Source organism: Tetrahymena thermophila (genome assembly GCF_000189635.1).
Source record: "Tetrahymena thermophila SB210 genomic scaffold scf_8254582, whole genome shotgun sequence".
In the NCBI taxonomy this organism is placed as follows: domain Eukaryota; phylum Ciliophora; class Oligohymenophorea; order Hymenostomatida; family Tetrahymenidae; genus Tetrahymena; species Tetrahymena thermophila.
Window position 1 is genome coordinate 58,587 of NW_002476353.1, and position 16,050 is coordinate 74,636.

The 16,050-nt window shown below is 28.2% G+C and overlaps 1 protein-coding gene across 1 annotated transcript; it reads left to right on the forward strand. All coding sequences in view use genetic code 6, as the record gives it.

Annotated features, from left to right (window-relative positions):
- Nucleotides 1–3,741: 3,741 nt before the first annotated feature.
- On the forward strand, nt 3,742–15,256 carry TTHERM_00138600 (IPT/TIG domain protein; the record flags this gene model as incomplete). The annotated part of the gene is made up of 3 exons (XM_001019842.2): nt 3,742–3,793; nt 3,905–4,102; nt 4,302–15,256. 3 exons carry the CDS (start codon nt 3,742–3,744, stop codon nt 15,254–15,256), a joined length of 11,205 nt encoding a protein of 3,734 aa, XP_001019842.2.
- Nucleotides 15,257–16,050: the final 794 nt, after the last annotated feature.

A 16,050-nucleotide genomic window follows, 5' to 3' on the forward strand; every position in this document is an offset into this window, starting at 1 on the left:
CTATATTTATGTGTCAGTAATACTAAGTCTAAATAGTGATTCATATTTTTAAAATCTGTCTCATTTCTAATTTTTTAAACATGTTAAATTATTTATTAAAAAAATATATTTATTATCAAAAATACTATTAAATTGTTACTTAAAAACTTTTATTAAAAGTAATAAATATATTTTTTCAACAAACATTTTTAATTAATTTCAATATGTTTAAAAATAAATTTATTTATGTTACTTTATAGTTTTATAATAAGATTTTTCTTTCAAAAAGAAAAAAATATGTTATTTGATTTGATTTTTTCTAAAAAACATTGAAAAAATAACAAAATAAAATCAATATTTCAAAATTTTAAAAAATCATAATATTCTTAATTCTTTTGAGGTAAAAAGAACTGAATGAATAAAATTTTGATATTTTGAACTTCAAACTAAGAATAAAAAAAGAATCAATAATCCTATTAAGTTATTTTAATTTAAAAATAGCTAAAATACAACATTTGAAGCTAAGAGAAAATTTAAAATGTTTAAGATATTTTTTAAAAAAGTTTAAAAAATAAATCCATATTAATTAAAAACTGTATCATTTACTATGTTTATTATTAAGGTATGATTATTAACAAATAGATATAAAAAATTTTCACTCGTTTGTTTTTATTTAAATCACTATTTTTATTCATATAAATTTTTATGAGTTTTGATTGATCTTTATCATTTTTTATACAATTTCTATTTAATCTACAAAATTTATTTTTTAAATATTTTGACATATTCTTTTAAAATTTTAATTTCCTCATTTTAACCTATTAAATTGCTTAAATATTTAGTTATGATTTTATTTACCCATAACAAAATATATTATTTTAAATAATTTATTTCAGAAGGAACTTAATCTTATTGAATAAAAATTATTTAACCTTATTTTAAAAATAATAATATTTTAATAATACTATTTAATAACACATACTTTATAACATTATATCTATTTCATAATTAGCCTAATCAAGTAAAGCAAAATATGGAAGCTAAGTTAATTAAACTAATTTTTTTAGAAAAATATATTTTAACATTAAATAAAATTTTTAACCACAAACAGATTTATGAAAAAAAAGTTATGAAATTTGATTTTAATTATATCATAATTAATCAAATAAAATTTAAAAAATGTAATTTATTTTTGTTAAGCAAATGAATATGTTTCTTATTGTTTATTAAATTATTCACTAAAGTTTTTATGGCTTTTTCCTTAATCCAGTATTATATAATTAATTATTGATTATATGTTAAAAAAGGTAAAAAATTTCATTTTGAAATAAAAGATTAAATATATTTTAAAGGTAAAATCCAAATGACTTACTATTTATATCTGTTTCTAAAAATAAATTAATTGCTGAGTAGCATAAATTGTATTTAAAAATTTGATATTTTTAACATAATTTAAAAAAGAAATGTAATTCAAAATTTTTCATTTAAAATCTTTGGAATTACCATAAAAAATAAAATTTAATTATTTTATACTCAGCAATCTGTTTCTTAATTATAATTATCTATTTAAATTTGCTCTCTAATAAATCTTTGAATAGAGAAAAATTAAGCTTTTCTTAACTTAAATAGATTATAATATTTTTACACCTTTTTAATGTTTTCATAAAAAGAAAACAGACTTAAAATATCCCTTAAATTATTAATTTTAATAATATCATTAGCCTTGAATAATTGGTAAGAAATATAATAATTAAATTAATGTGGCTATAAATTCAAAATTTTGATTTGTATTATCAATATTATTCACAAGAATTGTAAATGTTAAAAATAAATATTTACCTAAATAAATTTTTTGCTCTCAGCTTAGAGATTTTAATAAAAACAATCTATAAATAAAGTTTTTGTTATTTTTTACTATTAAATAGCAATTTAGTAAAAAAAGCTGATGCTGCTATATGCTGCTATGATAAAGATATATATTAAAAATAAAAATTTCAATTCAATTTTTATTTATAATAAAATATTTTTAATTTTAATTTATTTAGTGAATGATTTTAGATTGTATATAAAAAAGCAATATGAATTTTTTTTATTTTATATTATTTAAACAAAATAAATATTATTTTTAACAATATATAAAAAAAATATATATGAATAAATGAATGAAATGTTAATATTATTAGTTAAATTTTAAGTCATTTATTTCTTCTTTTATTTTAAAAAAGAAATAAACTATAATTATTCCATTACATAAAACTAAATTTGTGATGTTTTATTATTCGATAATTGAATTACTTGATTTATTTATAATTTACCTGATTTGCTTTTAAAAGCAATCTCTGATATTAAATGTCGCTCGAGTGGTGTCCAGCTAAAAATATTAAATAGATTAATTTATTTTCTTTTATTACATATTATATGTAATTTATTCATAGTGGTAAAAAACTTAGCTCTTTATTGAAATTAATCTTAAAATTTAGGTTTGTTATTCAATATGAGGTTTACGGCTGAAGTTTTTATTAAAACCTGAATTATTTGAGCATGTGGAGAAAAATTAACTGGGGAGAAGATTTATTTTTAAAAGTAGTAAATTTAATAAAGATATCTTTTCATCAATATGACCTTACAAATTTATTTGATTTTTATTAATAATACCATTCAAATTAAAAGCTTTAAATTTGATTCTTTTTAAAAGTATGTTTCCATCTATCTTTATCATGTATGGTACAAGCAAGTTTTTCTAATTTATCAAAAAACAGATTCTAATATCTGAGTTTGCTATTTTTTTCTCCTAATCATTCAAGCATTTAGATTAAAAATAATTTAATCACATAGTCTCTTTTCTCAAATTTTATATTTTCATCAAGATTAAAAAAAAAGAAATTAATATTTATTTTATTGTAAGGTTTCATTTAGAGTATATTATTTGAAGCGGATAGGAGGATAGGAATTATAAAATTTATGGTTTATATTAAGAGATTTTATCTTATCACTCAAATACTACCAACCACTCATTAATTAATAAATTTAATCTTAAACCTTTTTTAAAATAAAAATAACATTACTTCTCTATTAATTTTTATGAATGGAGGACTTAATAGAAATTCAGAATATATCGCGCTCATATTTTTCTTAATGAGGTGATATGAAAGTATTTAAGGTAAAATTTTTATCCTAAATTATTCTATGAAGAATTTATAGAAGTATCTGTATTCCTACTTATTAATATGAATTTTATAGAAAAAAATATTAATTTCCAGTGTTTCTTTGCTAAGTTTTCTGTGAAATTCGGAAAGACAAGACAATAGAAATAGATATTGTTTCATTCATAGTTATCAAATCAATAAAGTGTAAAAAACTTGCCTCTCAAACTGTCAATTACATTGATGACAATAATCGAAGAGAGAAATTAATTAATTAATTAATTAATTAAATGGTAAATCTAATCAAATAAATATCATATTATCTAAGAAAATACAAAATTGATAAATTCATGCAAAATTTAATCAACTGTAATCCATAAACATACTTTTCCAAATAAAAACTTTAAAATTACCATTGAATTAAATTATTGAAAATCTAGAAGAGCCTATAAAAATATTAGAGGAGCAAGCTGTTGGATAAAAATAAATAATTAATAACAAAATACAATTATAAAAACTACGCGCAAAAAAAACTCAAAAAAATTAGAATAAAACATATAAATATAAGTTTTCTATTTCACTTTTCATAATTACTATAAATCCACTTGCTTATATTCTAATGAGAGTTACTAAAGCTTTTGGACTAATCTTGCTCCTACTTGCAGCTTCATGTATGTTAAGTTTGACTATAATTATTACAAAGCTAACTTTCTACTTAAATTCTTAATCTTAAAATTTTTTCTTTTAGTATTAATATTAAAAATGTTATTTTTAATGAATAGGTTTGGCTGTAGAAATTGGAGCTAACGTTGATTCTGTGAGAATTCTCTCAGTTTCTACTTAGATTGATACAGACAATTTTTAAAGACTAGGCTCTATAAATGGTGGTACTAGACTCTACATAAAAATTGTAGGTCACGATTCTCATAATGCAGCTAATAACTCTATCTTCGTTGGGCCATATCCTTGTGTTGTTCCAGGTAAAGTTTTTAATATTATTTTTATCAGATAAAAATTATGGTTTTTCAATCAATCCAAATTTTGTTTAATTTGAATCTATCCATCTATCTATTATTTCGCTTAACTTACAATACAAATATTTTAAGAAAAAAAAATTTGATGGTTTGTTTTTTTTCAGATTTCAATTTAAAATTATTAATTTTTAAAAATATCATATAGAAATGGGTGTTAATGAAGTTTTTATCACATGTATTACAACTCCTGCCTATGATAATAATAATCAATGGGGTCTTCCAGTTGTTGTTAAAGTACTGAACAGAAGTGACTCTTAATGTGCTTAAAGCGACGCTTCTCTATGTACTTTTTCCTATTCAGGATCTAAGACACCTATCATTGATTTAATTATGCCTCGTTCTATTCTCCCTAAAGTCGATGTGAATTGGTGGGGTAATTTTAGAATTACTAACACAAATTAAATAGATAAAATGCTAATTGGAAACCTACTTTGTGATAGATTTAATTTGGGCTTAAATGAAGACGAACCTTAGAATGGAGATTCATACAGCTCTTTAACTTGTTAAATTGATTACTCTCATCCTGCTGGATTCTATGGCGCTACATTTATTTCAAAGCCTGGTAAAGCCCTCAATAAAAGTAGGCTAACTACAGTACGTTCTACTAAAGTTCCAGCTAATCCTAATCCATATGATGTCTAAATTGTTTCTTAATAAAGTGGTAAAGGAGATCCTTAATCAATTACTTCTTAAGGTGGTATTATTACTATAAATGCCTCTGGTCTTCCATAAGATGGATCTAATGTCTCTGTAACTTGGAACAATTCTGTTTGCTAAATTTAAAGTATTTAAAATTCTTAATTGACTTGTAGATTACCTTCTGGTCTCTCAAACCCCACTACAGATAATACACTCCGCTATGAATCTGGTTCTGGTGTCCGTCTCTAAATATATAATACTGATTAGTGGGATATTAATACTTTAATTAATCTATTCTAATCTAATTCTCCTAAACTTACCATAGCTCAAGATTTAATAATTCCTACTACAGAATATAGCTATGAATTAGACTAAGATGGTCTCAGTAGATAATTCTTTGTTTTTACTGGCTACTTTAACCCCCCTACAACAGGAAATTACTAATTCTAATCATCATCATCATTCACTTCCTAAGTATATCTTTAATTAAGTGGTGATAGCACTGATGAAAAAACTATGACATTAATTAACTAAATAAATGAGTATACAGAGATTAGATCACCTTATTCTGGAAGATATGATTTCTAACAATCTACTTCAGACAACATAACTATCACTTTAAATAAGGGATAAGCCTACTACTTCAAAATATATTCATTATCTAGTAATCCTCAAAGTTTCCACCATAGTACTGGTGTTAGAATACCTACTCCTAAAGACGATAAAAATTCTTATATCAACTCTGTTAGTTAAGTTTCAAGAATAAGAATAGATTACTAATTTACTTAGGAAGTTGTTACTATCACATTCAAAGATAGAAGCAGTGCTAAAAAGACTTATTTCAACATTAACTTTATTGATCCTTTTGGTACTCAATTGAAAACTAAGGCTAAGATATGGACTATTACCTCTGAAAACTATGGAAGAGATACTACTTGTGATTAAATTTCATGGCATTTTAAAAATTATTTTGGAGTGAGAAATACTTGCAAATAAAAGGACATACTTGATGATAGTAAAAACAAGATTGGTTCTATTTGGGAACTTACTTTTACTTAACACCGTAATTAAGTCCAACCTACTTTCAAATATGATTCTTCAACAACAGATTCTCCTGTATTTACTGTTATTACCCCACCTGGGGCTAACTTGGCTGGTACTTTCAGGATTAAGGTAAATGGTAATTATCTTTAAGTTAATAGCAGTCCCGATATTTCTTTTGACATATAAGACTGGGACTTAAACTATGCTTTCTAATAAGCTCTAAATACTACAAATATTGATTCCTCCCGTGTAGGCAATTTCATTGATGGTGCTTAGTGGGTATTTGATTTTTATGGTATCTCATCACCTATATTGATTGAAGCTATCCAAGCTGAATCTAAGTTTGGTGGTGAAATTGGAAAGGCCACTCTTTACGTAGATACTCTTAGATAAGCATCTAACTCTATTTTATATTATCCCACAATTGAAAATGAATTACTAACATAACGCTCCACTTCACCCTATGCTACTCTTAAGATTAATGATGTATTATCTCTTGCTTCTTTGACTAACTAGCAACTTATTGTTAATGTTTTGGCTGATGACAAAGCTATTAGCTTCACAGGTTTTACTGATGATTAGACTTCAACCCTTCAAATAACTGGAATTTCTGCACCTTTCACTCCTTAAATATCAAATTTTTTAGTAACATACAATGGAGTTTAATGCGTCATCACTAATAAATCTACTGATACTTGGGCTAATTAGTTGACATGCAAATATCCCTATAAAGTAGCTGGTTCTTATAAACCAGAAGTTTTCTATCAATCAAATGGCTTTGCTCTCTCCACTTCAGTTAATCCTCAATAAACTACTCCAACTATAAATTCATTAAGTTCAGACACCGTTTATAGTTTTGGTGGAGCTGATGTTACTATTACAGGTAATTTCTTCCCTACTTCCCTAACTTCTGATTTATTGGTTACAGTTGATTCAAAACCTGCTACTATTTTATCTGTTAACAATAAATAAATTATTATCCGTACTCCAGCCAATCTTACTCCTGGAACGGTTAATATTGTAATAACTTATTAAAAAATTTAGTCCACTCCAAAATCTATAAAAGTAGATGACTCAAATGCAATAACAATAACTAATATTGACAAGACTGTTGTTTCTCCTGTAGATAAGACTTTAATTACTGTAACTGGTACTAATTTTGGCAATGACAAAACTAAATTAACAGCATTCTTAGACTAACTTGATGATTCAGGAGTATTATTAGTTTATGCAAAATATCAAGTAAATATTGTAAGTGTAGAAAACACTAAAGTGTAAATCCTTCTTGGAGGTGGTCTACCAGGTAACTATTAACTTAGAGTTGTATAAGTAGGTATTGGTAGCAATAATCCTACTGGAGCTAATAATAAATTAGAATATAACATTATCCTAAGCTCTTTCAGTGTCAATAAAGTCTCTGCTTATGGAGGCGCTCAATTGGTAATAAAAGGTACTAATTTCTCAACAAACAAACCTGATAATTAAGTACTTATTAACTATGGAGCAAATGACTCAGAGTTTTGTTTGATTACTGATGCTACTCCAACTTAACTAACATGCACTCTTCCAAATATGTTCCCTCATTTCCCTAATGGAAGTACTTCATATACTTTCTAAGTTTAAGTTTGGGGCAAGTTACTTGCATAAGCTAAAGTAGATAAAAACACACCATTTAAACCAGAAATACTTTTTGATACTTCTTTAGGTATTGCTGTTAATAGTATAGACAACAAGTATCAAGGCTATACTACTAAATGTACTATAACAGGTACAAATATCCCTACTGCACCAAGTGCCTTTTAGGTAGTATTTATAGGTTATGAAAGTACCTCAGTAACAATAAATTCTGTTACATCAACCACAGTTACTTATACAACTCCTAACTTGCCTTTTGGTACTTACAGTGTTGTCCTTCGTCAATCTACAGGTGATAGTGCACCTTTTACTGTTAATATTTATGAAAAAACTTACAGTTTAAACCCTGCTTCACTTTATACTATTTCTAGTGCTGGTGCTGAAATCACTCTTACAATGTCAGGTAACCTTCCTGATTAAGATCCCGCTTTTAAATTTAATGGAATAAAAGCTGATGTTATTTCTAACAATATCCCTGTTGGCTAAGTTACTATTAGGCTTCCTCCAACTAAGGTTGGTAGTGGTTATAACTTATTTTCAGTTAGAAGCCCCCTTATCCCTCTTTAAAAAGATGGTTCCCTTCCTTGGACTTAACATGGAAATACTTTCTAAGTTGTTTCTGCATAATGGGCAGTAACAAGTATTACTGTTTCAGGAACTGATATCACAATTTAAGGTACTGGAATATCTTCTTTGCAAAAAGCTTATTTATCATATCCTTAAAATACTAAAAGCTAAATTTTTTCAACTAACATTAGCTCTAAGACATCTACAAGTGCTACAATTTCATTTAGTACTGCCCCTGCAGGTACATATAATCTCTACTTATTAGATGCATCTAATAATTATCCAACTATCTCAAATAATCAAGTTGTAATCAAATTGCCAAATCTAACTTCCTCTTAAGTTACCTCTTCTTATGCTGGTGGTTAATCTTTAACTATTTCAGGATCTGGATTTAATACTAATGATTTGGCATAAAACATTGTGACAATTTGTGGAAATTAAGCAAATGTTGTTAGCGCTACTTCCACAACACTCATAGTCACCACACCTCCTGCTTACACTACTTCTTCAAGATAAGATTATAAATTTGTAGCTGATAATAATACACCATTAAATGGTTTCACTACTTTTGGTGATGATCTTTCTGGTAATTCTTAATACCTAAATGATGGAGATCTCCTCTTTTACTATTCAAGTTCAAATGCTGCTTCTTGCTTCGCTGGATTTGATTTTGGTAGTACGTAAGTAGTATTAACTAAATTCTAATTATATCCTAAATCTCAAGGTGTCACAGATGCATCTGCATTCTTTGGTGTTATATTTTAAGGAAGTACAGATGGCTCTAACTGGAAAGATCTACTTACTATTGGAACAGATTTCCATCTCGGTAAAAATATGTACTTAGTTGATAATTTAATTTCAACTACTACAGATAGCACATTACAAAACAATTTGAAAGCAGCCTATAATAAATTTAGAATTTACGATGCCTCAGGTTTATCTAAATGTTAACTAGTAGAAATTGAGCTTTTCGGTTGGAAACAATCTGCTATTACTGAAGTGGGAAATACTTTAACTTGCCCTGTATCTATTTCTGTTAATAATTCCCCTTCAGTTTCTACTAGCTCTAATGTTGTATATGACAAAGATAAAACATTTTTAATTAGTTCTGTAACTCCTAATTATGGTGATGTGAGTGGAGGAAGTATAATCACTATTAATTTAGATAGAAGTCCTTCTCCATCTGCAACTATTAAAGTTTTAATTGATGGTATCGAATGTGGAACTGTTAGTTTATCATCTAGTACTATTACTTGTACTACAGGAAAAAAAACTAATACTGCTGAAAGCTCTTTAGTTGTAACCATTGATTCTTACAATACTGTGAATAATGGAATTTATTACTACTATGGTAATCTTTGGTCTAATCCAGTTACTTGGGGTAATGATTTTGCTCCTATTGATGGCGATTTAGTATATGTTACAAAAGGTAGAAATCTTATTGTTGATGTTCCATATGTAGGTGTTCTCAATACTGTTGTAGTTGATAATGCATCTCTTATCTTTGCAAATGACAAAAACATTCATTTTGAAGCTCATAATATATTAGTATAATAAGGTAGAGTCATTATTGGTACTTAAGCTTCTCCTGTAACTGGTAATATTAGAATTACTATGCATGGTACTTAAGATGAAAAATAATTCCCTACTGTTGGTAATAAAGGTCTCTCTTTATATAATGGTAGCTTGGATATTTAAGGTGCCTTGCGCCCAGTCACCTGGACTGAACTTTCATAGACTGCTAAAATAGGAGACACTAGCATTTAAGTTTTCATTAAAGATCCTGGCTTTGATTGGAAAACTGGTGAAGAAATTGTAATAGCATCAACTGATTTTGCCCATGGCCATGCTGAACGTCGTGTTATAACAAATGTTTAAAAGAGTGGTGATGGAAAATATGTAACCATTTCATTCTCAGATCCTCTTCTTGTATAGCATGTTAGTATTACTGGAGAATCATATCAAGGAGGTAAAAAGTTAGTAAATATGAGAGCTGAAGTAGGTCTTCTTACTCGTAATGTTGTTTATGAAGGTGATGATTCATCTATTTAGACATAGTATGGTGCTCACTTGATGCTTCATGGTTCAAAGACAAGCGCCCGTATTAGATATGCTGAATTCAGGCATACAGGTTAGCCAGCTATTATTGGTAGATATCCAATTCACTTCCACATGGTTGGTGATGTTTCAGGTTCTATTGTCGAAGGTAATGCAGTTCACGACTCATTTGCAAGAGTTCTTACAATTCATGCCACACACTATCTTCATGTTAAGAATAATGTCGGATACAATTGTGCTGGACATAATATTTTCTTAGAAGATGGTATTGAAACTAATAATGTTATTGAAGAAAATCTTATTATTGGTACAAGATAAGTATGGTCAATGCTCTAATCAGATATCACTGCTGCTTCTTATTGGATTACCAATCCCCTCAATACAGTTGTTAATAACAGAGCTGCAGGAGGTGATTTCTATGGTTTCTGGTATGAAATTAAAGAACACCCTGATGGCCCATCTGCTAGAAATGATATTTGCCCTCAAGGTATGGCTCTTGGTAAGTTCGATGGCAATGTTGCTCACTCCTATGATCGTTTTGGTTTGAGAATATTTGTTTTGACTAATCTTAAAAATCCATGCTCTCCCTATAGAGATGATTCTAAGCCTAATCCATTTATTGATAATCCTTCATTTACTATTACCTGGAAAAATTTTGTTTCATACAGAAATCACGAAGATGGTGTCTTAGCTGAAGAAGTAGGTAATATGGTCTTTGATAATTTTTGGTTGTTAGATAATAAGCAATCTGGCTTCAATGTTTATCTTACTAATAGAACAGATGAAGAAGTAATTTTAAGAAATTCTTTAATTGTAGGAAAATCTCTTGGTAATCCTGCTGATGATTCTGACCTTGAAAATACTCGTGGTTTAATTACTCCTCGTACAGATGGCTTTAGGGTTGAAAGTACACACTTTGCTAACTTTGATAAAAAAATGACTGTTTTTAAGTCATGTTCATTCTGCTGGCACTTCAAGAAATGGGTATAAGGTGGTAAACTTACCAAATTTATTGATATATCTTATGCTAATATTAATTCTAATAAAATCTTTTGGGAAAATTGGCGCAGAGAAATCTATTAAGATCTTGATGGTAGTTTATCAGGAAGAGGAAAACCTTCATGGATTACACCTTCAGGTCCTCATCTCAAATCTTAAACTTCTTGTGCTACTACAAGTGATGAGAATAACTAATGGGATGATGGTGTTATTTGTACCTAATAAGTAGTAAGAATAGAATTTTCAAACCCTGAAAAATTCGATGAACTTTATACTAAAGCTCTTTATGTTAAACCATGCGACTCAAACGGAAATCCTTTGGGTGGAAATACAGACACTGATTATTATGTATCTAAGACTGTAAAGATTAAAAACCATGCTCATGATCTTTAGTTTGGTTTTGTAGGTACATTCCTTACAGGTCAAATCTTTTCAGTTTAATGGGAATTATCATAGATAGATTTTACTCATTTCTCTGTTTAACTTTCTCCATACCACACAGGCACAGGAGCATCTGATACAGTTTTATTAAGATTCCCTTACTCAGATTTTAGAGAAACATGGGAAATTTTCTCAATGGTTGCTAATAAAAATGGCTCACCTTACAAAAATGTTACAGATGATTAAAATACTACTAAATTAGATACTCTTAAGAAGTTAAACTGTTAGCATGGAGATTGGTACAACGACGTTGCTGGTAAAGCTATGTACCTCTGTTTAAATGGTAATGGTAGAACTAAAACTACTACAAATTAATACTTAGAACGTACAGATGTTAATGCACTTAAGTGTAAGATTGGATGTCCTTTACCTCCTGGATAATGCATAAAAGATGGTTAACCTAGAAAACTTAGTGATATTAAATCGTGGTAAGGCATAAAGGTTGATGGTATTAATGGTGATATTGTTAATGCAGTAGGAGCAACAACTTTAGTTATTCCTTGTCCTTGGGAACTTTTAGTTGATTAAGATTTGACTCAATTCAGCTAAATTATTGTTTAAGGTAATCTGCGTATTGATAATACTTAAAATATTAACGTATCTGCTGATTCAATATGGTTAAAGGGTGGTCTTTTTATTGCAGAAGGTGCTACTGCTGGAAGTCCTTACACTAAAAAATTGACTATAACCCTAACAGGTAATAGAGATTAATAGACTTAATTCCTTGTTGATAATACAATCGAAGTTGGTAATAAGGTTATTCTTAATACTGGTAACTTTACTTTGCGTGGTAATCCTCCCACTTCTACAGTAGCTCGTTTAACTAATCCTCTTAACCCAGGTTCCACTACAATTAATGTTTCAGATGCTACTGGTTGGTAAGTTGGAGATAAAATTGCTATTGCCCCTACCTAATTGGATGGTACTTAGAATGAAGAGTTTACTATTACTGCTGTTACTGGTAACAAAGTAACTTTGAATGCTCCTGCAAAGTACTATCACTATGGTGCAAGTGGTGTAACTCTTTCTGAAACATGGGACTCTTATACTTAATAATTAGATCTCCGTGCTCAAGTTGTTTACTTATCACGTAATATTAGAATCATTGGTTCTACACCTACTTCTGGAATAGCATGGGGATGTCGAGTTCTCAACTTTTACTGGTAGATTGTTGCAGACAAAAATGGTAACGCACTTCCAGATGATTAATAACTTCATATGAGAGGTATCTTAAACTGGAATGGTGTAGAAATGGATAACTGTGGTCAAGCTGATACAGTTCGTGGTGCACTTGATTTCTAAAAATTAGGTTCTGATGATAATAATTAGATTGTTAGCACAGTAACTAATTCTGCAATTCACAATTGTCCTGGTTATTGCGCTAATATAGAAGACTCTTCATATATTCAAATTACAAATACAAGTTTCTACAATGGTCGTCCCATTTTAATGAGAATTAAGAATGTTAATAATATAGCTATTTCTAACAATAGCTTCGTTGCTGCACGCAAACGTGACTATCCTTATGATATTACAGGAATGTTATATGATATGAATGCCGCTATATACTTCTTATCTCCACAAGATCCAACTGTTGATAATATTTTGATAAACAACAACCAAATTTAAGGTTCTGAAGGTCCTTGTGCTGTTTTACCTCATACTAGCTGTGATAATGCAAGTAAAATCACAACAAAGGTAGGTGTCTTTGGAAACTAAGTATAAACATGCTTAATAGGAGCTATGTTCAAAAGAAATGATTTAGGTTGCTAATGGGCTGGTAAAATAGCAGTTGCTCGTTCAACAAAAGGTATTATGGTTAATCCAACTAATCCTGGTATTATTGTTGAACATGTTTTAGGTGCTGAATCTGATCGTTCAGTAATTTTACGTTTTGCTAACGAAGGTTATCATAATGTAGGTTAATTCAAAAACTCAGTATTATATGGTGTGGCTATTACTAATGATCCAACTGCATATGATAGTAAAGATAAAGCTTAAGTATGCTCAAATGGTACAGGTACTCAAAATTTAGTTGTTACTAGAGGTGGTGAAGACTTCCCTCTTAAGGTAATGCCTCTTGCCTTCGATGTTATTTGTAATTCAGAAGTTTTTGATGCCGCCTTATTCCAAACAAATGTTAAATATGTCAACTTTAAGAAAACATATGCTGATGCTAACTTATCAAATTGTGGTAATAATTTCATGATGGCTACTCATCCTAGTGCTTCTGATGCTACTGCTGGTACTTATAATAACAATGTCTCATGTGTTAATTGTGATACAGAAGCTTACTTTAATTTCATGTCACCTAATCCTGCTTGGAATGGATGGTTTGGTGGTTGTGGTCTTTTCTTATGTACTGGACCTGAAAATGTTCTTAATGTTGATTTTACTGGAAGCTTGTTCAAGGGTACTCCTTCTACAGCTATTTCCCACAATGATGGAATAGCAACAAATAAGTGTCAACTCTAGAAAAATTGGAATAATGCTTATTCTTGCTCAGGTACAGAATATGTCTAATTAGAATGGGAATCACAAGCTCCAGATCACAATAAAAGATCTACTGCTCCTGTATATGTAACTTCTCTTGATGGTACTTACAAGAATAAGATCAACATGTTTAGAGAATGGGAATGGGATGGTAATGAGCCAATGAATTTGAGAGATAATAGATATCTTGCTACTGCTCTTGTTGGAACTACATACAAGGTTGAATATAACGGACTTAATCCTTATAATATCTTCCATAGAATTCAACAAAGAACCAATGATAATGCAGGTGAAGCTGATAAATGGGTAGTTTTTACTTACACATATCAAATTCCTATGAACATTGAAGTTTCTATAGATGGTGGAAAGGTAGTTGATCCTTACTTAGTATCTGACAACGTTGACCTCACCAAGAAGGCTGACATATGTGGTGCAAATATTTATGATTGGTAAACACGTACTGTATAATTTGTAATTAATGGTAGAGCTGATTGTCTTGTACGTGTCTAAGTATTAGATACTGTACGTATTCACGTTAAGGTAGTCTTAAAGGTTGAAGAATTTTTCTCTGAAACTAATAAGGCTAGCTTTATTTCAAAGGTTGCATCCTTCTTAGGAATAGCTGATTACTCTCGTATCAAAGTTGTTGGTGCTAATACTTAACAAAATAGATTCCTTTAAGGTTCTAACCCAGCTAATACTCAATCTTCATTTGAAATAATACTTGATATTACAAATAAACCAACTGGTTCAGCCACTAAAGATGCAACATCTGTCTTCAAAGATCTCACTGACAAGGCCAATAAGCTTAAGGCAGCTTTGGATTCTAATTCAGTTCCTGGACTTAATCCAAACACTTATTATGTCACAAATTCTGAAGTCATGGTTTCCACAGATTCAAATGGAGGTATTTATGGAAAAAATACTAATCCTGACTAGCCAATTGTCTAATAATCTTCTTCTAATTCAAATAACACTCTTGCTATTGTTCTTGGTGTTGTTATTGGATTAGTTGTTGTAGCTATAGCAGTTGTTGGTTTCTTTGCTTATAAGAGATACCAAAAAAGAAAGGCTTTATCAGTATAAAGTGCTGAAATTGATCACTCAGTAGATCAAGCAGCTCCACAAAGAGAGACTGCTAAAGTTCATCCCATAACTTTGGATCCTTCTCATGATTAATTATAAGAAAAGGCTAATAATTCAGCAGCTCCTTTCTAATATTGATTATATAATTTTATACTTAACTGAAATTTTATAAATTAATAATACATTTTTTTATTTTTGAGTAAACTAATAATATTTTTGATTACTTTTTAATTGAAATTTTATAAACTTTAATTTAAATTAATTTATTATATTTAAAAATTTAATAAATGGTTAAATACTTTTATTTTCGTTCAGTCTTATTAAAAAAGATTGATAAAATTAAGTAGATATCTATTTAATTTCTACATTATTATATTAATTTTCATTTCCTATTTAATATATATTTAATTTAACAATAAATCTTTATTTTTAATTTACAATACATTTTTTTTCAGTAAAACAATTATATTTTGATATTTTTGAATTAGTTAATTGAATTTGATAAATTTTAAATAAAAGACTGACAAAATTAAGTAAATATTTTTCTATTTTATTTTATTAAATTATCACTATTAAATAAAATTAATACAAAAATAACAATATATATTATTAAATTCTTTTTTTTAATTTATTTAAATTATTCTAAAACATAGTAAATTAAAAAAATATTATCTTCAATTTTATTTTTTATTAACTATTTCGTTAATAACAATATTTTTTAAAAAACAATATTTATTGTATTTTAAGATAATATTGATATAATCTGATTTAATTAAAAATAATATTTTTTAAGATAATCAAAATAACGTTTTATTAGTTTTAAATGAAAAAAATTGTAGATTTCAGAAAACTATTACTCTCGTTAATCATTTCTCATCTTCAAATCCTAAAATATAGAGGATGAAATTCAACAAACTTTTTTATTAATTAAG